Source organism: Camelus dromedarius, chromosome 1 (genome assembly GCF_036321535.1).
Source record: "Camelus dromedarius isolate mCamDro1 chromosome 1, mCamDro1.pat, whole genome shotgun sequence".
In the NCBI taxonomy this organism is placed as follows: Eukaryota; Metazoa; Chordata; class Mammalia; order Artiodactyla; family Camelidae; genus Camelus; species Camelus dromedarius.
In genome coordinates, this window is record NC_087436.1 from 78,750,756 (window position 1) to 78,775,393 (window position 24,638).

General features: G+C 41.6%; 1 protein-coding gene across 3 annotated transcripts in view; it reads right to left on the minus strand.

The window, feature by feature from the left end:
* TMEM150C (transmembrane protein 150C) overlaps positions 1 to 16,966 on the minus strand; it is a 70,584-nt gene extending 53,618 nt beyond the window's left edge. Inside the window, exon 1 of one of the 3 annotated variants that reach the window (XM_064485804.1) lies at positions 16,472 to 16,966. Coding sequence is in view for 1 of the 3 variants with exons in the window: in XM_010983497.3 (XP_010981799.1) it covers positions 2,661 to 2,701 (41 nt within the window). In the remaining 2 variants the exon portion in view is untranslated. Of the gene's footprint in view, positions 1 to 2,660; positions 2,816 to 16,220; positions 16,269 to 16,471 lie in introns of those variants that run through there. The other 2 variants (XM_064485802.1, XM_010983497.3) reach the window with 2 other exon arrangements.
* Between the last annotated feature and the right edge of the window lie 7,672 nt (positions 16,967 to 24,638).

A 24,638-nucleotide genomic window follows, 5' to 3' on the forward strand; every position in this document is an offset into this window, starting at 1 on the left:
AAGAAAGCCACTCTCGCCAAATTAATTTAGAAGTATCAAAGAATTCAGTAGAAAAAACTCAAGGGGATTAATTTGAAATTTGATGGCGTTTTTAATGTTCATCTGCAATAACTGCTGAAATGCACAACTACATATAAAAATTGTGTCGAAGTCCCCCTTTGCAATCTACTTAATAATCCTAAGGAAAGTTAGTTCTATTTTGATGATTCACAGAATGATCTTCAATATCTCTACCTGGTATTGCAGTGGTTAAATTCATAAAGAAGAGATTACCATTCATTACTTGGGAGACTTCAAAACTGAAGGGTATTTTCTTCTAAAGTTTTTTTTTCTCCTGTGCATTATTTCTTTTGTACTTTATTCCTTTTTATCCTGGCTAATGTCCTCAAGGGAAATGCCAGCCTCTGCAAAGCTTTGTGGTTATTTTGAAGTATCCGTCAAAACCTTTTTATTTACATATTAAACTTTATTTTCACACTGGCATAAAGACAGGCTGGTATAGTAAAAGAGTGGTCTGGATTTGAATCACAGCTCTGCCTCTTTCACGTTGTGTTCCAATTTATTTATTTTTGAAAAGTAGATTAATGTACCTACCTTAAATATTTGTTGTGAGGATGTAGTAACATAATTATGACCTAGCACAGAGCTTGGCACATACTAGAAACTTAGTATGATTTATTATGTTCATATGTTTTCCAAGCTTCTCCTTCTTTCTCTGTATTTACCCAGTTTGCTTATGTAACTATTTACCCTTATTTAATTCAATCTCGTAGTTAGACCATAGTTGTTCCTGTGTGTCTCCAGTGCTAGGCTGTGATTTCTTAGAGTGAAGGCAATGTTTTACTCATCCACACATCCACCCAGCTCCTTCTGGTCCAATGCACTCAGCATTTCAGATGCCCACTGATGTGAAAGAAAAGAAGAAAAAGAAGGAAGAGAGGGAGGGCAAAAGGAAGGTGATGTTGATTCTCATGACATGTAGTATGTTTGTACTCTAGCAATTAAATTTTATTTCATTATATCTGAAGCTTACGAAAATCCTAATTTTTAGAAGATGTACTAAATTAGTACAGAAAGGTGAATTGACATGTATCAACCAGTGAGGAGCCAAAAATAAACCACAAACCAATCTGTCCACAACAATGATTGAATTCCTACTGTGTGCTTAAATGATTTCAGGGTTCTGGCTCTTAATTCTATAGTCTATCCATGGTTTAATAGTGAAGAATTGCTGAGATACTGAAACAGCCAATGTCTCACGTGTTATAAAAGTCAAGAAATAAGAGACTTATGAGTCCCATAATAGCAATAGTAGCCCTGCTTTGCTCTACAATATTATTTTGTTTTACTGCATATGGTCTGGACTCCAGGGCTTTATTTATGTGCAGTGGGGTGGAATTATAGCTGCCAAGAGGAAAAAGTTAATATTTTTTTAACTTATACTGCATATAAAACAAGTACAATTTTCCTGAATGCCTAACGGTAAGCTTAAAATAATTTTAATATTATCAAGTTAACATCTGAGTCATTCATGAGAAGATACTCATTTTCAAAATGGCACTTAATAAAGCCGCAATGCAAAAATACAGGAGAAGCCAGTCAATGTTCAGGAAGAGGTAGGATTTATGAAAGGGAGGGGCGTTAAATCTATGGGCAAATGTAAATAAACAGAATGGGCAGGGAGGGCATTTTCGTGTGGGGACCGTGAAAATGAAAGTAAGAAGACAAGACTAGGCCCAGGTGACTGGGCAGTAAAAGTCTACATCAGAGAGAAACTGGAAGTAAAACGTGGCTAGATAAAATGGGTTCAGATCATACACGGCCTTGAATGGCAACGCCAGTAGCCTGGATTTGGTCCTATAATAATGTACTATCTCAGGAGGGTTCCTGGGTTGGGGAGACCTTGGGAGAGTAAAATTATGGGAAGATGAGGCAGGCAGCATGGCACACGAGGGACTCTAGTGGCCAAGACGCAAGAGGTTGAGAAACTAGCGTAGAAACTGATGCAGTGTTTGCACATCTGAAATCATTATTATTTAACATCATCTTAAAAATCTGTACTGCCTGGAAATTGACCAGAATTACTTCCACAAAGCAAAGAGAGGAAAAAGACAGCAGGCAGCAGGTCCAGGCTGGGGCAGCCCAAGGTCAGGGCTTCTCCGAACTTACACTTTGCATCCAGGTGCTTATGGGTGTCACTAAAAGGGTCCAGCTGAAAGATACCCTAACTTGGGCTTTGGAAAATGTGAAACGGAACTGAATTACCACTAATTAAGAAAAGGAAAAACCCAGTCCTGTAAGTATTTCCTAGTGTGTCCAACACTTAGCAAGGTAGCATCGAATCAATACTACCTTTATGTGAACAGCACTTTGCAAAGCCCGTTCCCATGTTTCATCAATAGCTGGTATGTACACAGCACTTCCTGTGCGCAGGCACACCGACTACAACCCTAGGAGCTAGGAACCGTCACCCACTTCCACAGATGCCCAGAAAACAGTTACTTGCCCACTGTCACGTGCTGGAGCCAGGACTGGGACCCAAGGACTGTGCTGTTAACACTCCCCTCTACTGCTGCTCATCCTACCTGTGCCTTCCAAACAACCTATGAAGTAAGTAAAGTGAATCTGATTTAGTCCACAAATATTTATAGAGTTCTTACCTGCCAGGCCACATCCATGTATTGAGTTTCCAATGATGCATGAGCCATAATCCCTACTCTGAAGAAGCTTACAGTCTAGTGAGCAAGACAGGCAAATAAATCCGCATTTTACTGACGAACAACAGAAACTCTAAAGCTTCTGTTAGAGTTTAAATAACTCATCCAAGCGCACAACCGGTATAGAGGGTGGTTAGTCTAGGATTTAAATGCTGACATTACATCTCTGAGTCTAGTGCTCATTCCAAGTAATGTTGTTACTTCCTCTTCTGGCTTACTGAGCAAAAACAAAAGAGAACAAGACAAAAATATCATACCCAGGATTATCTAGTCTAGCCAAACTTCTACAAAAAGAGCCTGATCTTGGTAAGAAGGAACCATTAAATTAAGCTGTTGTGATTCTGATGCGAGCAGCACGGGCTACCCAATGCCAGTACACCACATGTTGGTCCAATAGCTGGAAAATGTATCATTTCAAACATCAAGTGTCCTGTCATCAATAATTTTTGCTAAAAATATTTCAGATAGTCTGGGTAAATCACTCACATTGGGCGACCTTTCTCAAGGAAAACCAAGATAAATCCTCACGGCCTGAGAAGCAGACGATAGCCCCGAACGATTCAGTGCCACAGTAATTAAAACCATTTTTCATTTTTCCTTCTGCTCTTTTAATGCTCCCTAAAGGAGGCCTAGACTCCCTCTTTTAAAGGTAAGAGAATTGTCTCAAACTACCTAACTGTACCAGCCTGTGGAATTTGCTTTACCAAACTTGGCCTATAACAGCTTTCAGAGTGAGCTACTATTAAACACAATATGACTTTCAGAGCCTTTCTTAAGGAGCCAGGTGTCGCTGGCAACAGCAAGTGCAGCAAGAATTCATCAGCTGCCTTTACCCACCAGGATGCTTAAACACAGCACTCAAGCTATGCTGGCAGTAGATCTTTTTACCCCTTTTCTGTTTCTCAAAAGGGTCCTGATTGGGATCAATCATACTTGTAATGTAAGCAACGAGTCACTATCATAGACTTGGAGGATGGTAATAAAGGCCTCCCATGGCCCTAAATAACTCCTGTCCCAGCCTATCCAAGCAGCCAAGGAAGAGAGGTTTGATCATAGGGAGCCACTAGGGTTATGAAGGAGGTTGACAGGTATTTACCAAACGTGTGTATGAGCCAGCACAACAGGAGACCAGGCATGGCCACGTGACCAAGGACTAGGGCCAGAGTTCACTGGTATCATGAAGATAGAAATGTAGTGCTTTTCAATAATTTTAACATCGAATTTATTTTTGGTCAAATGTAACGTATATTTACATCTTTACCCGGTCCATGCAAGGGGCAGCAGGGTGTCGTGGAACGAAGGGCTTTGGGGCAAGTCTTCCACCGACATTTTCAGCCTCATTCCTGAGCATCCAGAGATCCAGCCTGTCTGAACAGCCAGTGGCTCCCCAAGCCGCCCAGCTTAGTTGCCCAGGCTCTGTGCCAAGTGCTGCAAACACAGGGATGGACGCGCAGCCCCTGCCCCCAGGCAGCTCGTAGATAATCAGGAAACAAGTGCAGCACCAGATTGGTAAAGGGATTAGGGAGCCCTGAAGGGAGCAAGCTGACCCAGCACGGAGCGCAGTGGGAGGGCAAGCAAGAAGGAAATGGCTCTGGGCTGTGTCTTCAGGGTGCAGAGGCTTCCCCTACAGCTGGGGAGAGGGGGTGGCACAGGTGAGGGCTCCAGGGCATCCAGCCTCTACGGGTGCAGGAACCAGGACTTTGTGGTGCTCAGAGCGTAACGGGTAAGGCAGAGAGTGGGGCATGACAAGCTGGAGAGAAGGGCAGGCGCCCGGTGGGTGGCGGGGATGACTAGACTGTAGCCCACAAGGCGCCACTGACTTCTGTCTCCTTCGGCATTTACGACGGGGAAGTGCGCTCGCTGCAGACACTTTAGAAGGCACACATGAGGAGAAAGAAGGTGAAAAGTATTCAAGATTCCACAATTTAGAGATAACCACTGTTAACATTTTAATGTACAATCTTCTATATGTATATATGTGTGTTTTTATACCATATGTATTTACATATACTAACAAATACATTTTTCTTCAAAAATGAAATCATTTAAAACATGGTATATAAATACAATGGAATGTTATTAAGCCTTAAAAAGGAAGAAATTCTGACCTGCTACAACCTGGGTAAACCATTAGGACACTGTGCTAAGTGAAATAAACCAATCAGAAAAGGACAAATGTTCTATGATTCCACTTATATGAGGTACCTAGAATTGTCAAATTCATAGAGACATAAAGGAGATGGTGGTGGCCAAGGGCTGGGGGAGGCCGGGGGAAAAGGGAGCTACTGTTTAATGGGTACATTGTATACTCCAAAATAGTTAAGATGGTAAATTTTATGTTATGTATTTTCTTTTACAGCATTTAAAATAAAAAATATAAATAAAATAAGAAAAAGAAAATCACTTGATAAGCTACTTTAAAACTTCTTTCACTCATTTTTGTGATCATCTTTCCATGTGAGATATATACACTTCCATCAATATTTCAGACGACTGGACAGTATTCTATTATAGAGATCCATCATAATTTAGCCCAGGAGAATTACTTTTTAGAATAGAAGAAATCTGTAAATGCCTGGCTGATGGGAAGGAGCCAGGAAAGATATAAGAGAGAGGAAGAAAGAGGAATATAATAAAGGTTCCCTGTATAGCACAGGGAACTGTATTCAATATCTTGCCATAAACTATAATGAAAAAGGATATCAAAATGAATATATGTATATGTATGTATGACTGAAACATTAAGCTGTACACCAGAAATTGACACAACATTGTACACTGACTATACTTCAATTAAAAAAAAAAGAAGAAGAAGAAGGTCCAAGGATTTTGAGGCCAGATTCATGGTCAGATCATCTAGGATGGGTTATGACAAGAGTCAGGAAAGGGAGGTTTGGAAAGACCAGGTCTTTAGTTCTTCAAGAAATAGATGGAAGTGATTGGGAGCTGGATGGAGAGTAGTGATGAGAAAGGGTGAAAGGTGGTTTACCACGTTTAGCCTCACAAGCCTTTTCATGCAATGACCCATGGAGGAAGGTGACAGAGCAATAAGCGGGAAGGTCGAGAACTTTATTAACCATGGATCCCCTGGGGTGAAGAGGAAAAGAGTGGAGGGAATCAACAGAGAACTGGAAGCGAAAATGCTAAGAGAGGGTGAACATACAAGACATGATGCATGGGGCTGGGGAGGGGAGCATGAGAGGTTGTGCGGGCATAAGTTATGGTGCTACAGGAGGCAGGAGGACATGGGGTGATGGACATCGGTGGACAGCCAGGCTTGAACAAAGGAAAATAACTGCAGAACCCAAGTCCAGTCTCAGAAAATAGTAAGAACTGCCACTAAGTTTGCAGAGAGATGCAGTGAGACTTCTGGTTCTCAGAGCACGTTCTCCAGAACCTTCAAATTCCTTACCGTGACTTATTTTTCTCCATAGCACATTAGCCTTGCACTATACTATTTCCTTGTTTAATTTTGCTCAGTCTTCCCCACTAGAATACAGAGTCCCCTAAGGACAAGAGTGCTGTCTGTTTTGTTCACTGCTGTATCACCAGCACCTAGATCATGTCTACACGTAGTAGTGCCTCAATAAATCACACTTGTTGAATAAATGCATGAATGAGTAAATGAATAAATGATAAATGCCAGTTAGGATAAGGATACTCCATGAGGTTTGTTACAACAGCAGTGAGGGTCTCCCCCAGGAGGGAGCTATCTTATGGTGTTTAATCCTAGAGGGACAGAAAATGTTGGCCTCCTTCCAGGCAGTATCCTTTTTTTTTTTTTTTTTTTTTCATTTTCCTTTCTTCACGTGACTATTCCTTCTGATCCTATAAGACTCAGGTTGGATGTCACCACCTCTAGGAAGACCCTCTGATGCCTCCTCTTGGGTGTTCTCAAAGCACCCTATGATTCTTCTATTATTATGCTTACCCTATTGTTTGATAACTGTTTACGTGTTGGTCTCCCCCTCTAGACTGAGCAAGAACAGCATATCTCAAACACACACTAGGAACCATATGTGTGCTGAAAACATAAATGGGAAGCACTGGATGTACGAGTTGGTCAATAAGAGCCAGTACTTTCTGGGATACTATGGTAGAGCATCATCAAAGTACTTGGGATGCTGCCCAGCTGAGAATATGACAGCATACCCATTGAGCTTTGCAAAAATGTCTGATTTATTTGGTCTGAGGTGCAGCCCAGACTGTTACCGATTTTCAGATGACTCTATTGCATAGCCAGGGTTAAGAACCTCTGTCTGCTGGCATCATGCCATTTTTTTCTGGCTTGTGGCACTGTCCAAGGTAGCAGCTCATCAAGCACCTCTTCACCCCAAGGTCTGCCCAAGTCAGCTGTGCACAAGGGTCAATGGCTCTTTGAACAACCCAGTGGGAGGGTGCTGCACCTTAGGACTGTAACACAAGCCAAACCATGCAGTTAGCTGTGCTGAGGAAAACCACAGCTGGCCGTTCAAACAAAAACTGCGCTGTCCAATAGCCACACGTGGCTATTTAAATTTAAATTAATTCAAATTTAAATTGTTTTAATTAAAAGCTCAGTTCCTCAGTTGCACAGTCAAGTGTTCAAGAGCTATTGGCTGCTGTACTGGAAGGTTCAGAAATAGAACATTTCCACCACCAAAGAAGGTTCTATTGGACGGGGCTGATATAAAAAAACTCTTTCTTCAGAAAATAACCTGGTGGTTGCATTCATTTTCTGCTAATCATGGGCAAAAATGAGCCACATGGTATGCAGAGGGTGAACACAGTGAATCTGGTCACTTCTCAGATGAGTGATGGTGGTCCTTTACATCTCTTTTCAGAAATAAAAGTAAAGAAAGGAATTCTATGCTCTCATGAACAGGAGTTTTTCTGAACACTTGCATATATGTATTAGGGCAGCAGTGGCTTTCCAACTTTTTTGACTGTGACTGACAGTAAAAAATAAATTTTTTATATCACAGCCTTGTATACAGATATATATGCATATGACAGAAATCTAAAGTTTTACAAATCAATATTTATCCTTACTACATATTTTACACTTGGATATTTTATTATTCTATTATATTCTATTTTCCATATCATTAAAAAAATAAGCCTCCTTAACTGTTCTCATAACCCTGGTGGGCTACAGTTGGAAAAATCATTACCTTAAGACATAAGCTTTCAACACAAAACTAGGACCCAATTACACACTGCAGAGTTAATAGTTAGCTAGATAGTAATTAATAGCTAACATTTATTGGGCATTTAGTATATGCCAGGTGCTGTGTTAAATGTTTCATATTTATTACCTTATTCAATTCTTATAATAACTCCATAGAACAGTTGTCCAAGAACTGTAAAAGGGCTGAGATTTTATTTGCACAAGTTAGCCTACCACAGTTTCACGAATGCTGGCAGAAGACACAAGACTCCTGGGTCAGAAACAAAGGACTTTATTACTCATGGCAACAGCAGGGGCCAGAGTATCAGCATTTGCTTGCACCAGTTCCCCAGCTCCAATTCCTTCACGCATCAAAAGAGGGCTATGTGACACCTGTCTATGCAGCGAGTAGCATTACTGGAGAGGAACTCTGAGCTGAGAGAACTCAAATCTATTACTCTGGATATAAGCATGCCTGCCCTTGGCTTCTGAGGGCAACTCTATCTCTATCATCCAAGACTGTTTACACAAACATCCTTGAAAAGGCAGTCTAGAATGAAAGGGCAGTCAGTGCCTCTCCTTGTAAGACCTGCTGAAATGCATGGGATGCATGGAGAACTGTCTCCCAACAGCAGGCACCATACTGACCCTTATTTTGTACACAAGAAAACACAGGCTTAAAAAGGATTAAATAACTCATTTAAGATTACACATCTAGTGACTCACCTAAGCCTATGCTGATTTCAGAGCCAATGGACAGTGAAACAGGAAGAGTCACTCATTTGGTCATTCAGGTGGGAAATTTGTCCCTACAGAAAGCAGTTAGCTGTATATAATTTGTAGCAGGCCACTTTCCCGCACATTTTATTCAAGAATCCCATAGGAAGAGTATTAAATGCACAGGGGTCAACAACCTTTTCCTTATTATACAGGACCAAATAGCAGAGATTTTCAGCTTTCTGGGCCAGATGGAGTCTGTTTCAATTGCTACTCAGCTCTGTGTGGGAGTGCAGAAGCAGTCACAGGTAGGTAATATGTAACCAATGAGCACGGCTGTGCTCCAATAAAACTTTACTTTCAAAATAGTTTGCTAACCCCTGTTATTAAATAACCCAGTGGGATACCAAAATTGCATAATAATAACTTCTACACACAAAACCCCAATGATTTAATTGGAAAGACAAGGTAAGCAGGCAACAAGCAAGCAAAGCAGGAACTATATGAAACTGAAGTGAGCCTAGGTTCAACATCAGAGTCCTGTTAAGTCAGCCTGGATAAACAGTGTGCCAAGAAGTAATGTAAAATATTCATAGACTCAAAGTAGAATGGAGTGTACACATCATCTCTCTGTGATGACTGCAGTCATGCCAAGACTCTAAGAAGTAAATTATGTGACTTCCAAAGGCTTTATCTAGCTCTTAGATTCTCAGTAGGGGAGCAATTATCATCCAGAACAATCCTCTTTAATTTTCCATGTAATGACATGAGTTAAAACCTATGTTATGAATAAGCAGGAAGTAACAGTGGAAAAAAAATTACTCTGGGCCAGGGACCATACTAGGGATTTCACAAATATTGTCCAATAGTTAATAAAGAACACCATTTCTGAACTGCCAAATTTATGGCTCTGTAAGTGAACATTCACTTGGTTCCGTGGCCTGGTCTCTAAAAAAACACGATGCACCACTATTGGATCACAACGGTATCTTTCCCCAAATCAGTTGCTGGAAAATTCTTGCCCTTATTTTCACATGCATACATATATAATCAAAACTTTGTTCTTTTTCTAATTCTTTTAGGTGGTAGATTAGGTTGTTTATTTGTGATTTTCCTTATTTATACCATCACAATTTTGGTATACAATGGCAACCCACTCCTTTTCATATAATCAATTTTTATGCCACATATAAACTCAAATTGAAATGGAAAAACACCAATCAAAATGTCATAGAATAGATAATCAGCTTTCTCAAGAACCATTCTATTAGCTGCTAAAATTACAGGGAGATAAATATGGTTCTTGTAAACACTGCACTGTCATTGACAAGACTGGAAAATTTTTTCAAAATGACATACTTTTGAAGTCCAGGCTATGTGGGAACATAATACCACAAGGAAGAAAAACTGTCACACATAGTACTCCTGCTACTGCATGCAGTTATATCTCAGTTACTAGTGTTTCTATGTAAATACCCTTTAAGTTTTAGTGAAAAGTAGAACTTATAAATTCCAGGAGACGTATTTCCCTTGAAATTCCAGGACAATTACATTACAGAATTCTAATTCTAATTCACAAACACTCCAAGTTCAGTAAAAAACTATTATTTCTATTTGGATTGCTTTACAATGGTATCAACAATTCTTAACTAATACTTAACCTTTTCACTCATGAATCAATAGTATAAAAATAATCTGAAAGACTATTTTATTAACCGGACTAGTGTTGAAAAATACAATAATAATTTTAACTATGTATAGTCAGTTTTAGTTTATGCTTAAAAATTTCCAATTATTACCATTTTAAATATTTCTTTGGCAGCTAAGTCTTCATAAGCGTTAAAAAAAAAAAACAGAAAGACATCTACCTTGTTAATAAATGAAATGTTTGATGAATAGTAAGGCTATTCTATTTTTGGAGACATTTATGTTTATATTCAGTTGAAAACCATTAAATTCATTATAATTACTTTGGAGTTAAATAACACCATTTAAACTACAGGCTAATTTCCACTACTGCCATCATCAATCACAATTACTTCTTAAGCTTTTGTCTCACTTGTCTAAAAGTATTACATGACTTTCACCGTTTTGTCAATGACACTTCATCTCACTCCTTTACATTCCACAGATAGTCTGCATCAGTGTCCTCAGAGATGGACGATTCCGCAGCCTCGAACAAAATCTGAATACCTTAAAGACTTTTAGTATGTTAGACACAGCCTCTATACTTTTTAGAAAAGAAAAGTAACCATGATGACAAACTTGCGTTATCTATTCTACCTGACAAAGTCTATAGACAAGTGATTGCTTACATTTAGTTTGACCTTTAAGGAAAACTGAAATCTACTTCCAAAATGAAATTAGTTTTACTTTCTAGATTGCAATAGGGGAGAAAAAAAGATTCCCAGTCTCAATTTTAAGACGTCTCCTTTTATATGAAATTCTTAAAACAACATTGCTTTCCATTTATTATATTATGAAACACTATTAAGGACAGAAAGTGATTTAAAAAAACAAATAATTTAGAATGTAGTAAAAAGTGAGAGTTTAATGGGATGGACATATCTCTTTAGACCTGTTGTGACTATTTGCTACAAACCAGTATGCAGAAGTTAGGAACTGGTCAGGATGGAAGAAAGACTGAGCTGCTAGTCTCTGGCACATCTGGGTTTCTTTGGGCATCAGGCTGCCTGTCCAAGGATATTAACCTTCAGAGGCCACAGGCTGGCAGCAGTGAGGTCTCTTCCGGCCTACATGTGCAACGCCTGCCCTCTCACTCATCAGGCCCTGTCTTACAGAACACAACTGTCATCAGCTCACTTCCACACTCGTGCAGTGCGGCACCATGTTTGAGTCTCACAGGTCTGCAGGTGTGCATCCGCGTGTCACTACTGCATCACAACATGGGAGCTGAGGTGGCTGAACCTGTGGGCTCTGTCTCCGACTGCCCAGGTTCAGCGTTCAGCATGGAGCCCTGTCCTAGATCAATCTTTTCCAAAGTGAGTCTCAAGCCTAGTTTCAGGGGCAGTATTTTAACATCATGATTCAGTATACACACAAACATTTATATAATAATAAAATGAATAGTGACCACATTTATAAAGTGCTTGCCATACACAGACAGGGTGGGGTAGAGTCAGAATTGGAACCCAGGGGTCCTGTTTCTACAGTGCTTTTGACCACCTTTCTCTGTTGCCTCGTGGCCTTGCACCTGCACACACGGGGGAACCAAAAGTTTCATCAAACACTATAACCCTCACTAAGAGGAGTGCACAGTCATAATTCCTATTCTTTTATATATGCCATTTCATTTAAAAAATGTTGATCCTAATCTGTTAAATTGATTTCATGACTCAGGACATGTGGTCTGAAAAATACTATAAGTGTTGTATGAAAAATTCTTTGGAAAACAACAATAAAAAAGTTAAATTGGTATATGTATCTCATCTTAGAGACTTTACCATGCTATTGTGCATTATAAATAAAATTTTTTAAAGGGGTTATATGGAACATATCCGAAATTTACTCAAGCATCTCTGTGCCCTCATGGGATGGACACTAATTTGGGAAATGTTGTCCTATATACATCTTAAGGGCAGAGAAAATTTGGGGGTTGCTTTAACTTATATTTTAGTATGCACAAACACCTTCAACAAATTTCTAAATAATTGATTAAGAGAGAGTCCCTCCTGGAGAAGGGGAACCCTCAGGACTCTGAGCTCTGGCCTGGGGAGAGGTATCCTAGGCTGGATGAAGGAGGGTCACTCACACAAGAAATATGAGTAGCAGTGTCTTGAGAAAAAGTCTAATTAAAAATATATCCCTCACTGGAGGGAGGGTATAGCACAGTGGTAGAGTGCATGCCTAGTACGCATGGGCTCCTGGGTTCAGTCCCCAGTACTTCCATTAAAAATAAATAAATGAATAAATAAACCTAATTATCACCTCCCAACAAAAAATAAATAAAAAGATTTTTTAAAATAAAGTAAAAAAAAAAAGTCCCTCTCAAGAGCCAAAATAAAATGCAAAATAAAATCCCATTTTAACAGTTTTACTAAAATTAATGGTAGGTTATTTTTCAACTGGACTTTTTCATCCACAGGGGCTGGGCTAGGTGGGAGGATCTGGGTTAAAGGCCAAGAGAAAGACACCAGACAAGGAGGGCCCAAGGGAGACAGAGGCTTCAGCCACTTCTTGAGGCCGGGCACTAACTCCTCACACTTCTCAGAGGGTCTCTGTGATTACAGGAGGGGAGCGGGGCTGGTTGTAAATCATCTTCAGTTTTCTGCCTCTCTAAATTCCCCTCCCCTTGAAAAGGGCAGAAACTAACTCTAAGGATAAATGATTCTATAATGTGCAAAAGAGCTAATTAAAAAACAAGTTTAAGAACACAGACACATGGGGCCAACTCTGGGTGATGCTTATTTGTGTGGCTAGCAGACATGTGGGAATTGAAAAGGGAAGCTTGATTTTTAGAATACAGCTGAACTTCAACATTCAACACCTTCTTCGGAGTAATTGCAAGTATTTTTTCATAACAACAGGATTACAGAGTCAAATCTTAACTCCTGGTTCTATCCATGCCAATCTCCACTTTCTTCCAATTAAGGATAATTGTCATTAAGCGTTACCTCTGCAGGAAATGGGTGGAGAAAATTTAAGGCTGCACTGTCCAGTATGATAGCCCCATATGGCTATTTAAATTAATTAAAATTAAATAAAATTTAAAATTCAGTTCTTCAATTATACTAGACATATTTCAAAGGTTCAACAGCCACATGGGGCTCATGGCTACCGTGCTGGGCAGATTACAGAACATTTCCATCATAGCGGGAAGTTTTATTGGACAGCACTGATCTAGAGAAAAACCATTCACAGATGCTGAAAAGAAAATTGTTCATTTCTCCCTTCATAAAAGAGTTTCAAGCATTACCTTGCAGTGCTGGCTTGACTTGGAATACCATGGGGTTGAATTTGAAGGCTACTGCCAAAGATTTCATTATTATTTCAAAATATCATTCCAATTGGCCGGTCTAAAATCTCTTTGCATTAAGACTCTCCATTGCCACAAGTTATCTTTCAAAATCCAAGCATCCCAGGAAATGACATTGGTGATAACTGTGACTTGTTCCACTAATCTATGAGCTAGCTTGAAAGTGCTTAGAGCAAATTATGAAAAGAAAAGAAAACAAAACAAAACAAAAAACCATAAAGATACATGGCACCATCAGCTCCAGGAATAAAAGTTTATAGTTAAGCAAGGATGAGCATCTGTTATTGCCCTTAGGATAAGGAAAATATTTATTACATACCTCGATCTGTTCCTAGCCTTTTCATGAACTTAGATTCAGTAACATTTGGTCTTTGTATCACATTTTGAGAACTTTAGCACATATATCATTTGAGCCTCACAGCACCTAATCACCACTGTATTCTGGATTCTTAGTGCTGTAGATTCTTGTGAAGGGGAAGACTGAGAGGTGATACATTATCTTGTCAGTGTCTGTCTTGCTTAATTGGTTACTGAACTCATTCCGAGTGGCCAGATTACGCTGAAACCAAATGTCGAGGATTGCTGGGGCCAGCCAGCTTTTCCTCCTGCGTGCCTCCAGGATGCCCAGCTAATCTGGCCACTGTACTGCAGAGATGCGCCTAGAACACAGGGGAAACAAAGCAGGAGGACACAGCCAAGTGCCGTCACTCTTGATGATCACAAAGCAGGTAAAGTGAGCACAAGAAAACCCTGCAAGATCATCGTAAGTGTGACTGTGGTAGTTCCAGAACAAAGCCTAAACATACGGTATTACTATGTTCATGCAAAAAAAAAATTACTCTACAGAATAAACTATCCCCCCCTCGAAGCAACCTGTGAAAGGCATTTGATGAGAAATACATGAATTAAGCAATCACTATAGAGACACTCTGATGTCAGTTTAAATAATCCAAACAGATTGCCTTCAGCTAATGGCAGATTATAATAAACATGCATTTCCCAAATACTTTAATATGTTTGTTCAACGTCATAACATTACCAACTGTCATTACTGTTAGCAAAACTGCTTTATCCTTTTATTTACCATGCCCGGTTTTTGAACTTCCAACTTGGGGAGCCTGCAAAATATTTATTAAATATTGTATAAATAAAAGACACAACATTAAAATTCCTATGCTTACGCCTTGAAGATTAAACTCACATTTCTAGTTCGTTAAGAGATGGGAGCTATAGTGAATCTTTGAAACATGGTGCCTCTGGGACACATAGAAGAAAAAGTTTGGGACTTAATGCATAAGAGCTGAAATTGCAAAATTCTTTGATCTGCAAATATTACATACATGAGACTAACAATTTTTCCTTGAAAACTTTAAGTCAGTCAGTTTATTTACTGTTACCATGGAGTTTATACATCCACATTCGCCTATCCTTTTGATGAGCTGGAGCCTGGAATGGAGTTATAGCCCTGCATTATTAAAAATCTGCCTTTGATTCAAGCAGAGAAATGAAGAAGCAGAAACTGGTATCATCGTAATTTAGACAGTGTTATTGCAACAGATCCAAGAACTTAAAAAAAAAACATATTAATAGTGTATTTAGTTCCCTAACTGGACCTCTCCTGGTCTCCCACAGGAAGTGGGAATGGGTTCACTCCAGGAGAGGTGCTTCCATCCCAACTGGGCTAGGTTCTCACATTCGTAGTCACAATCATGGCTCGGCCGTGAAAGACGGTCTCGCCGGAATAAACCTGACAAAAAAATCCGTTAAGTGTTTGGGATATAATAAAGTGCTGTGAAGGTATGAGAGGAGAGGAATGAGCAGAGAGAAAAGGAATATGAATTTAAAATGGTAAAAACCCCCTCGTTCTCGATTTGATTCGGTTTAAGGAGAAAATCACTCAACAGGGGCTCTCTCCATAACCCCAAAGCTAATCACTCTTTTATTGCAATGGATGGTCGAACAGCCTCGGTCACCCACCCACCGGCGTCTCCCCGGAGAAACTGAAAATCCCATTTCTTTCCAAGTGTGCACCCAGGAAAGGGAAGCAGGACTGTTCATTCAGAGCGGGGGTTGTGCACAGGGCAAGGCAAGTTAGTGCATCCCTCCCGGCTCCCCTGCTGCGCGAGCCGGCCTGACTCTGCTAACGGGAAAGTGATCGGCGAACGGCAGACGGACCGGGAGGCCAAACTTGGGGTCGCTTCCGACCCGAGCGCCCGGGACAACAAAAGGCCGGGGTATCGGATGGGGCGGCGAGTGGGGACACCTGTCAAAGGACAGGACCGCAGCCGCAGCCGGCGGGCGGCGCAGGGGCTCGGCGGACGGCACTGCGGCGGCGGCGGCGGCGGCGGCGGGGACGAGGCGCGCCGGCGGGGGCTCCGGGACGCCGCCAGCCACCCTCGCCTCGCCCGCGGCGTGCTTCCGCGGGGGTTCGGGAGGCGGCCGGGAGCCCGGGGCGCTCGGGGGAGGGCTCCTCAGCCGAGCAGGGCCCCGCGGCCGGGAAGACCCCGCCGCCCGAGCCCCGCTGAGGCGCCCACGGTCCCCGCCTCTGCGCCTCCGGGCTGGGCGCAGAGCCGGGCCCGACGCCCCTCGGATGCCTGGCGGCCCCGGGCGGAGGAGGGGGCGCCGCGGGCGCCGCGCCTACCTGCTCCGGTGCGGCGGGGCCGCGGTCGCCTCGCGGAGCCGTGACCTGCGGCAGCGGCGGCGGCGGCAGTCGCGGCGAGGAGGGCGCTTCCTTCAGGAAGGGGTGGGATCTGCCCGCCTGCCGCGCCGCGCCCGCCCCCGACTTATTCTGGGGTCCCCGCTGCCGGGCCTCTGGGGGAGACTGACCCCCCTCCCCGCACCCCATCCCTGGGCCTCGGGCGTCCCCCACCCCTCGGTGCCCCGCGTAGTTACCGGGGGCTGGAGCCGTGTGGGGACGGTGGAACCGCTTCTTTCCAAAGCCTTTGTGGACGCCTTTGCCTGGCGCTCCTCACCCAACAAAAGGAAGGACCGAGTCTGGGATCCTCCGCCTGGTAGTTCTTTATTCCTGACCCGATGTAACCTTCTGGCTGGCTCCCTTCTGTCCACACACCTAGGGTTTTTGCACATAGCAGCTAAGATTCATTTTCGTGCACACTGGCTGAATGCAGTTGTCCGCCACTGAGCGCTCTCCCGCGGTTTTCCTTCATCGTGGAGAACAAACGCAGGGCCAACTTCTGACCCTGGCAATGAGCAGCGACTCCAAGGCCGTGCTCCCAGCGCCAGCTCGCTCTCTTCCTCCCAGTGTCTCGTCTCAGTCTGTTATAAAACTGTATTCATCGGCATTTTGATAGCTTTCCCCACCCCAAACTTCAGCCTACCGGTGGCACCATGTCAGTGACCTCTAGCAGCAGCGGGGATCAACGCTGTTTTTATCCCACGCTCACCGTTAACTTCTCTTCCAAACGCGGCCCTACGGGGCTCCCACGGGAGGACCTCCTTTATCAAGCTGCCTTAGGTTGACCTCCATTCTTTTAGGGGGACTCCGTACCACCTGCCTCTTCTAATCTGCTGCCTCTCAAAGCACCTTTCAAATTCTCCGCGTCAACATTCCAGAACTCTCCCTTCCCCCACAATATAGTATTCCCCCATAATACACTATTATGTGTATATTGACTTGTTACTGCTTTTTCCTGGCTACTAGACTGTGAGCTTCTTCAAATCTGGGATCTGGCCTCTTCTGTTTCCCTTCCCTTAAGGAATGGGACTATTAAACATCTGGTTAAAACAGCAGAAACAGAAACTTGAATCTAAACCCCCGGCGGAATTTTGTGGGGGTTAGCCTCTGAAGATTTTTCTAAGGAGAGTGACTACAGCTTTCATCAGACTCTCAGTGATCTGTGACTCCCTCAGAGTTAAGAATTGCTTGAGGCCAGTCCATGAATTAACCCCAGCTCTGTTGTGAGGACAACCCCCTCCCCCAAGTCCATCCTTTCAATGCCATTCATTTCTCTTGCCATGACTGAAGTTACCCTCTGGCTACACCTGCTTCCAATACATTCTTTTAAAACTTCTGGATCCATCCAATTAGTGGTCTCTCAAAACTCTGCATATCTGAATCACCAATGGGAGCTTTAAAAAATACAAATGCTTGGGTCTACCGCAGGCCCCCTAAGTCAGAACCTGAGGATGGGGAGTGGTGAGGGGAGAGGAGGGACTTGGACATGGGTATTTTTACAAAGAGCAACAGGTGATTCCTGACAAACCCATGGCTGAGTCACTTCCTTTCTTGGGAAAAGCGTTCTCTATTTGTAATATGTCCTTACTTTTCCTTTCCTTTATGGAAGGTTTCCTTGTACTGTGATTAATTTATTTGAGCATTTTCATTTTCACTTAGAGCCAGGTCCACTTTTTTCTTAAGAAATAAACTTGTTGGTAGGCCCAGTGCCATTTGTCAGCAGCAGTAAATCATTGCCACCTTCATCTCTAAAATGTCCATTCAAATCAACTCAAAGAGTAAAATAAATTACATTCCGGCGGTGATATTGACAGCTGAAATAACGTGTTAAAATGCTGGCCATGAAGGAGAGTTGGTTGCTATAAGCTGATTCCATTAATGTCATGAGAGTTCTAGTGAAGCTTCAAGAGAACTGAAGACAAACAAAACATAAGTTTATCCACACTTTGAAATTTCTTTTGTTGGTCTTGGTATCCCACCCATTAAAATCATTCACCATGTGCTCAATACAATTTTAGATATATTAAATCATGTGTGGGTGTAAGAGCAAAATACAATGAATATAAAGGTCCATCCTGTATTCTAAACTGATCTGTTGACAGTATTCCAAAATGCTTTAGGCTTTGAGGAAAGTGCCAAGTACAGGACAAACAGGGTTTAAGGTCTGGAAATAAGAGCCGAGCCACAAACTTTGTGGGTAGGATGGCAATCAGTACGCAGGACAGAATCATTCCTCAGGACCACAGTGAGACACCATGGTGCTCTACCAAGTCCACTGCCCCAACTCACAGCACAGGCATCCATCCATCTGAGTTGGGGTGGTGGCTTTTCTGATATAAGTGGCCTTGTTATCTAACTGAAACCGCTAGAGAATATTTAGAATTACAAAGAAATTCTGTATTCTCTTATTTCCTTTCTCTTGGGGTAGCCAATTTGTTATTGTTTAAGATTCAAATCACTTCCCTTATTGGCAAAACAGACTTGAGAAGCACAACTCATAAATAACACTCCCAGGATTCTGAGAATCCCTGCTGCTGGTCAAATTGCAGTGAATCTCGTTATAATAATAATCTCTGTGTAACAAAATCATCGCCAGCCCTTATCCAACCCCTGGTAATTCAGGTAATCTCTGGTAAACAACAAAACCATACAAAGTTCATTGAGATGGCATTTGATCTTTATCAACATCTACCTATCAAAGAAAACCTCATGGGGTATTTGGAAAGTAGACAAGAATACATTAGGTAATGGGATGTCAACTGGCAGTTAACATATTGTTTCCATCTTGACAGAGGCCCCAGATAATAGTCACCAACCACTCTCACATTCCAAACAATGTGCAGGACCACCAAGTAGGACTTGCAAAGCAGTGCTCCCTTAACCTCTCACTTACCTTGAAGGGTATAAAAGGGTTGAGGTGGAGGCTGCCGAGGCTGCTGTGGATTAAGAAAGGTTTCTATGGAAGGAGTTGCAGGTTTTCTTCTAAGAAGTCCCTTCTATACAACCCACTCCCCACAGGAGGAGGGCAAAGGGGGCTCATCCCTCACTTTGAGTCTGATGAGAGGGACTTCAGGCCAGTCTCTTGGAGAGCTTGGGATATGTCCCCTGCAGTTTGGGGAATGCCATGGACTGGTGTTTGGCTCATGCCTGAGAAATCTAAAGGGCCAGAGTTGGCAAAAGTGGCCTGAACGCAGGGTAGGGATTCTGGTGGGGGAAGTAATTTACTCCCACGGAAGGCAAATCTAAGATAGTGAGACAAACAGTGTGGGCTTGACTTTGATCTAACTGAGAGGACTGCTTAGAAGGGCGAAGAGACCTCAGCAGAAAGGAGCCAGAGACTTGCCCCCTGGATGCCCCGGGCCGCAGGGTGGGGGAGAGAATCTAAGGCAACCAGTCAGAGGCAAAATGAACGTGCCTGTGCCAAGGAAGCGGGTGGTGAGAGATTCCGCAGCAGAGTGGTGGTGATGAGGGTGGTTCTGACAAACCCATAAAAGCACCAATGAGAAGAAGTGCCATCTTCACGGCAGAGGAAGCCATGCCAGCTACAGCCAGCTTTCTGCCTCTTAGTCTGTCTCCCCCATCTTAGTCCCAGAGGAGTTGAACAGCCTCCTGCATGTACCAGGAGGGGAGAAGCACTGGGCTGGAAGAAACACAGAGAGCCTACCATTACTCCCCTTTGCCACTGAAGTGTGGGGTTTTCGATTATTACACTATATCAAACATATTAATTACTGAAGTAAGAATATATTTTTGACTGCAAGGAACCAGAGGCATTTTTATTATCTCAGAGTGACCCCAAAAGTCATAGCAACTACACATCACTTTATCCAAGGGGCAGGAAAACAACTAGCCCCACCGTGCAGGTCTGAACAGGCTCGACAAAAGGGCAGAAAGCTGCTTTCTGATTACACCACGAGTCCCGCTGGGTCAATAGATCAGCTATATATTCAAATATAATGTGTTCCATATTGTACCTTGAAACCTCTGGGGATGTCTCATGCTAGTATCGTACCTGAATTACAAACAAATTCTACTTGTCAAGAAACCCTGTTCATGAGTAATAAATTATAATGTAAGATTTCCAACAAGAAAGAAGTAAGGATACTGGATTAAAAGATCAAAATGGATCTAAATCTTGGTTTAACCTTTTCTTACATAGCTGGTTGCCATGGTTTCCTCATCTAGGGGGCTGGGATTAGATAAAGGGTCTCCTGCAGGCGGAAAAGTTTGGGTTTTTAAAATGTCTACAGCCACATCCAGCATGCCCTAGATCAGCATGCCCAATTATTTCTTTGGGGTCTGCTCCACCGGACCAGCAGCCCTCAGACCAGCATAGCTGGTATTAAAGTAGGGCAGTACTTTGGAGGGATGAAGGAGAAATTCTTCTGAAACGCAGACGGACGACTGCCGGGGTGTCTTCCTTTGTGGCCAATGTGTGGCTGAGGTTGATACAACTACCTTGGTGACGGTTTCCACATGATGCACTTGGCAATTGTGATCTGAGAATCCCCAAGCACTTTCCTGTGTCCTCTCAAGTGCTAGGTATGATCATCCCCGCTCTCCTCTTCCAGTGGGAAAACAGTTGCAACGAGGTCTGTGGCTGGTGCTCTGAGAGAGAACCTCAATTAAACATTCCACATTCTGAAGTTCACTCTATCCCCATTTTCCTCACGTGAACTATGAGACTGTCGTTTGCTACAAGAGAACAAACCAAAAGAGTGTGAACAGTTCTGATGTCAATCCCTTCTCGTTTGACCTTTTGTCAACGTGCATTGAGTTATGGAAGGCATCCATTATTTATCTGATAAAAACAAAGACAAAAAACAACCAGAGAGCTAAAGATGAATTATTTTATGGTATGATATTGTTTTTGTCACAAATGACTGCTTTTGAGGGATTTTTGAAGATGATTCTTATTCAGACTTTTAAAGTTCTAGCTAGGAAATGTTGCTTCAGCCCTCGAGTTATGTTGTCCCACTCCGCCGTCTGCCCTAGCTTCTTCCCTGAGAGGTCGCCTTGACCAGCAACTAAAAAATCAACAGGGATGGAGGAAAGGGCGTCCTGGTTGGGTGCACAGCCAGTGTCTGAAGGCTGAGGCCCACTCTGCACTGATTGCTAAATATTTTAAATATCACCCCTGGATGGAGGCTCAACTTCTCTCCACCAAAAAAAAAAATCTTTCTATCTTTCTATAATTCTTCCCCTGTCCGAAGATGAAGTTCCTCACTTTATTTCCACGCGTAACTCCACCTGTTGTTATTCTTTATCCTGTCCACTCCCAAGACTCCCTCCCTGTCAACTGGATCTTCCCCTTAGCCTACAAATGTGGGCATATTTCCTCCACTCTAAAAACGGCTTCCCAAGATCCTGCTTTCTCAGTCAAGCTCCTATTTCATTCCTTCCCTTCCCATTGATGAGAAACTTCCCCAAAGCATAGTTTTCACGTGCTACTTCTTCATTAGTCGGGTCTTTGATTTACTCTCAGCCCTCAGCCATCTGGATCCCACACCCACTCTGTTGAAAATGCACCCTTGTTGACTCACAAGGAATGAGCTTCCAGGCACCAAGTTCCGCTGATTGCTGTACGAACTTCTGCTCCATCTCCCTGTCCTCCTTGAAGCTCACTGCTCCTTCTCTTCCTGGGATATCGTTGCAGTCTCCTAGATGTCCCTCTTCCTCACATATTCCTTCACAGGAATGCTCTGTATGGGGATGTGGTCCTCAGTATCCTGCCCATGGTCCTCTCTCTTCTAACACTGTGATCTCTCTCTGTGTAACATTTTTTCTTTCAGACGACTCCGTAAATCATTCATCCATCACGGGTCTCCACCTGATGAGCTAGCGAGTACCTTCAACTCAAAACCAAATTCTAGGGACATCTCCTTACTTACAGCCTGAAATCTTGGATTAATAACAATTCCTCTTCTCTTTGATCTCATCTTCACTCAGCAGCTAAGTCCTATTTCTTGCTCTTACTTTTACAGTGTCTTAGAAATCTGTCTCCTTTTCATTTCTACTGCTTTAGGGAAAGCCCTCATCAGCTTGAGTGCCTTATTTCTTTTTTCTGCCTCCACTCTCCTGTTCAACAATTTCCTTTCTCACTGTCCCCCAGTCTCTTTTTAAATGATTTTATTTTCTTTATTTCACTTTTTAAAAAAGATATATGTTCCTATTTGCTCAATTAAAAAGTGAAAATAATCCAAATATATATAAAGAAAAAGTTAACAATCTCCCACTGCCTCCAACCCCTCCCTTCCTATCTCTCAGTATTAACAGCCTGGTATGTATCCTTTGGAAATTTTTTTATTCTCATATAAACATATGTTCACATTTTAACATAAAAATGGAGTCAAAATGTATATATTACTTTAGAACTCTCTCTTCTCACTTAAAAATATATCAGAGACATCCTTCCAAAACAATGGATATAAAGCTAACTCACTTTTTAAAAAAATCACAGCTTCATTGAGATGTAGTTTGTATACCATACAATTCATTCATTTAAAATATACAAGTCAATGATTTTTAGTATCTTCAGAATCACACAACTATCACCATAATCAATTTTAGAACATTTTCATCACCTCAAAAAGGAATCTCATATTCATTATCAGTTATTCATCACTTTCCCCAGCTCCTCCCCCTGCTCCTTGCAACTACTAATCTACTTTCTGTCTCTGTGTTCATTCTGAATATGCCATATAAATGGAATCATAATATGTGGTCTTTTGTGTCTAGATTCTTTCACTTAGGATATTTTCAAGGTTCATTTATGTTGTAGCATCTATCAATACTTAATTCTTTTTTGTGACCAAATAGTATTCCATTGAATGGATATTTCTTTTTATTTATTATTATTTTATTTATTTGTCTTTTGATCAGTATTTGGATTGTTCCTACCTTTTGGCTATTATGACTAATACTGCTATTAACATAAGTGTACAAGTTTTTGGGAGGATATATATTTTTATTTCTCTTAGGTATATAACTAGGACTAAAATGTTGGTGTCATAGTAAATATATTTAATCTTTTGAGGAACTACCAGGCTGTTTTCCAAAGTAACTATACCATTTTGCATTACCACTAGCATTATGTGAGTGTGTGGAGAAATTGGAAATTGGTGTCACGTATCAGATTGCCTAACCAAGGCCACAAGGTTTAATCCTATATTTTCTTCCAATAGCTTTATAGTATTAGCTCTTATAATTAGACCTTTGGTTCATTTTGAGTTACTTTATGTGTATGGTATTAGAAAGGAGTCCAACTTCATCTTTTGCATGTAGGTATCCAGTTGTCTCAGCACCATTTGTTGAAAAGATTATTCTTTCTTCCATTAAGTTGTCTTGGCACCCTTGTTGAAAATCAATTAACTGTAAATATGAGGGTTTATTTCTGGATTTTCAATTCTATTCCATCCACCTATATGTCTATCCTTATGCCAGTACCACACTTTCTTATTTGATGTAGTAAGTTTTGAAATCAAGACTTGTGACTTTTCCAACTTTGTTCTTTTTAAAGATTTTTTTTTGAGGGGAATATTCTGGGTCCTTCTATTTTCATATAAATTCTTGAATCAGTTTGTCAATTTCTGCAAAGCTGCCAGCTGCTATCTTAATAGAGATTGCATTGAACCCATAGATAAATTGAGGGGATGTTGCCATCTTAACAATATTTGGTTTTCCAATCCATGAACATGGGATATCTTTCCATTTATCTAACTCTTCTTTAATATCTTTCAACAATGCTTTGTAGTTTTCAGAGTATAAGTTTGCATTATTTTTGTTAAATTTATTTAATTATGTTGAACATAATTAGCCATTGGGAAAATGCTAATCAAAACTGCAAAGAGATTTTGATTAGTGTTTTCTAACTTTTCTAATTTTTTTCCACTTCAGTCACTAGTATGGCTATAATTTAAAGAATCAATTAAAAAAAAAAAACAGACAATAGCAAGTATCTACTCTTTTGATGCTATTATAAATGAGTTGCATTCTTAATTTCATTTTTCCCAGCCCATTCATCCTTTTTCTTCCCAAAGCACAAGTTTCTGTGAGCCAGCACTGGTCTGGCAAATCCCACCACTCTCACGGAAATGTAAAGAAAAAACCACACTTCGCCACATGTCTCCTCTATTCTCAATACACTCCTACAGCACTTCCTCACTGTTGATAGCAGATGGGTGGGTTTTCCACACAACAAACAGTTCTCTGACACCAGCTGAGGGTCACTATCTATTCTGATAGATGGATATACCTGGAGATACTATTAGATCTCATATATTAAGGGTTTAGTGCCACGAGAAAGTCCCCTCTCCCTACTTCAGATGCCCACTTCAAGTCCAGGTTATTACCTGTGCTTCTCAC